General features: G+C 67.1%; 1 protein-coding gene across 1 annotated transcript in view; it reads left to right on the top strand.

Annotated features, from left to right (window-relative positions):
- The window catches only part of ACOX3 (acyl-CoA oxidase 3, pristanoyl), a 27,654-nt gene that overhangs the window by 18,864 nt on the left and 6,356 nt on the right, over positions 1 to 2,434 (top strand). Inside the window, exons 13-14 of the mRNA XM_015561560.1 lie at positions 1,244 to 1,780; positions 2,349 to 2,432. Of these exons, the coding sequence (XP_015417046.1) occupies positions 1,244 to 1,780; positions 2,349 to 2,432 (621 nt within the window). The remainder of the gene's footprint in view (positions 1 to 1,243; positions 1,781 to 2,348; positions 2,433 to 2,434) is intronic.

Below are 2,434 nucleotides of genomic sequence, written 5' to 3'. Positions count from 1 at the left end.
TGGCTGTCCACGGGCCCCTGGGTCAGAGCCCGCCTGCCTCGGGAGGGCAGCAGGAAGCTGGTGCCAGGCAGAGCAGCGTGGGGAGAAGGGCAGGCTGGGGACGGGGAGGTGGCCCGAAGGTGGCCGAGCGAGAGGGGCGCTTTGGGTGACACTGGGAGTTCAGGGGTCACAGGATGAGTCATGTTCCCAGCGGGTGTGCTCAGCAGCTGGACTGAGGCCAGTGGAGCGGCAGGCCCTGGAGTGAGTGGAGGGGACGGTGACAGTGGGGGGTTTAAGAGTGGGTATGTATGGGAGGGCGGGGCCATGTTGGAGTGGGGACGCCCCGGCACGGTGAGGAGAGTGTGGGGGTGCAGAGGGGACGGGGGGTGGGGCCCGGAGGGCATCCGTGACCACGGAAGGCCCTGAGCCTGCGCGGCCCCCCGAGGAGCTGGCTGTGATGACGGCTCACCCCCCAAGAATTCCAGGACCCTCGCGCTCGCATGTTCGCGGGGTCTCTTCCTTCCACGTGGACACCCCGAGACAGCGTGAGGTGCTTTCTTCTACAAAACTGGCAGCTAAGAGCGGAGTTCCCAGCAAAGGCCGTTGCCACAGCTCCTGGATCAAGCTGGCTCTGTTCACATCACAGCAAACTGCAGATGGGGCCCTCGGGGCCTGGCTGGTGGGCGTGCCCCCCCCACCCGTGGCCACGTAAAGAGATGGAGGAGGAGTTGGTGACGGTCTGTCGCCTCAGCTGGGGAGGCTCAGGCAGCGGCAGAGCCGCGGACCCCGCACAGGCATCTGTCACGTGGGCTCCGTCGTGTCTGTGTGGGTGTCCAGCGTTGCCGAGGTTTTCGGGGTCGTCCTGCAGGGCAGCTGAAGGCTCCGGCGTGTGCCCTGGGCCGCCCGTGGTGTCAGTGTCCTAGGCGGCTGTGACAAAGCCCCACAAACAGTGTGAGGACAGGAAGCCCTGGCCAGGCCTGGGTGGGGCCACTTGGAGGTTCGGGCAGGTCCCCCTTGTCTCTTGTCTTCGGTGGCTCCCGGAGTTCGGGGCTCGTGGCCGCATTGGGCCGGTCGGCCTCCATCGCCACCTGGCTGCCGCCCTGTGGCTGCCTCCTCGGCCGTCCCTGTGGAAGGACACTCTCTGTGGGCACAGCGCCCCCCAATCCAGGACGAGACCCTCAACTGTTTGCAAAGACTCGGAGCCACGTGGCCGGCCACACCTCCCACGTGCTCCCCGCCGGGTCCTCCGTGGAGGGAGTGATGTTTCGTGGGCAGGTGCTCGGAGGGTCCCGGGTTCTGGAACGCGCCTGGTCGGCAGGAAGCGCCGGGTGGAACGTCAGCCGCAGCCCACCCTGTGCCGGGAGTTGTCCCGCTGTCCCGGCCAGTGCCCGTGAGGCTGGGGGCGCGCGCCCCCTTCCATCCACACCGGGCGCGTGACACCGGCCGCAGCATAGCCGGCACAGAGAGGCAGCCACTGGAGGGTGCTGCCAGGATAGTGTGGAGGGGGATGGCTTCTCAGCAGAGCCAGGAAGCACCCTCACCTGGGGGGCCCTGGGACAGCCCCCGCCCTGTGCCTCAGTTTCCCTGTTTGTATACTGGGCCCATCTCACCCACCCGTCAGTACATGCCAGGTGCTCACACCTGCTGGGAGCCCTGTGGTCACGTTTTCCCGTTTCCATCCCAAGTCCCCCTGGCGGCGTTCGAGTGGCTGGTCTGTTACCTGCTCCGAGAGAGTCACCAGAAACTGACTCAGGAGACGCGGTCCGGAAGCAGTGACTTTGAAGCGAGAAATAACTCCCAGGTGTGTGTGTCTTCCAAACGGCTTCGTTTATCTCTCACCCTAACACCTGTGCTGCCGGGCCCCAGGGAGGGGCCAACCCTCCAGTCCGGGCCCGCGGGCCGTTGCCTGGTCCGCTGTGGGGATGGTGCCCCCTGCTGGGCTGTGGAAGAGACAGGGCCTCATGTTTGAAGTGCCCGCTGGTGCCGTCCACTGGCCTGAGCTGGGGTGACTGAGGGGGCCCTTGGGTTGCACGGACCTCAGACTCCTAGAGGGCCGGGGTACAGCCGGGTCCCGACCTACGGAGCCACAGGTGGGGGCTCAGGTGAGGTCGCACCGCTGCTCAGTCATGATCGCCCTCCCCCAGGCCTCGGTGGGCACGTCCAGGGCCTCACTCTGGGCAGACTGTCCCGGGTCCTTGTGTCCTGGGAAGCCGGCTGCAGGAGCCGTGCTGTGAGACAGCCGGGCCACGGGGTCCAGCGGCTGTGATCTGTGCGGTCTCTCCACACAGCTCCAGGGTGGCCGCTGTGACGTGGCTGGCGGGCCCGGGAGGCCCCAGCCGGGCTCACCTGCAATGGCGCCTTCCTTGCAGGTTTACTGCTGCCGCTCGCTGGCGCTGGCCTTCCTGGAGCTCACTGTGGTGCGCAGGTTCCACGAGCACACGCACCAGCCCGACGT

Source organism: Myotis davidii, unplaced genomic scaffold, assembly GCF_000327345.1.
Source record: "Myotis davidii unplaced genomic scaffold, ASM32734v1 scaffold937, whole genome shotgun sequence".
Taxonomy (NCBI): domain Eukaryota; kingdom Metazoa; phylum Chordata; class Mammalia; order Chiroptera; family Vespertilionidae; genus Myotis; species Myotis davidii.
Note: the sequence above shows the minus strand (reverse complement) of the source record. Positions and strands in the feature narration are given on the sequence as shown.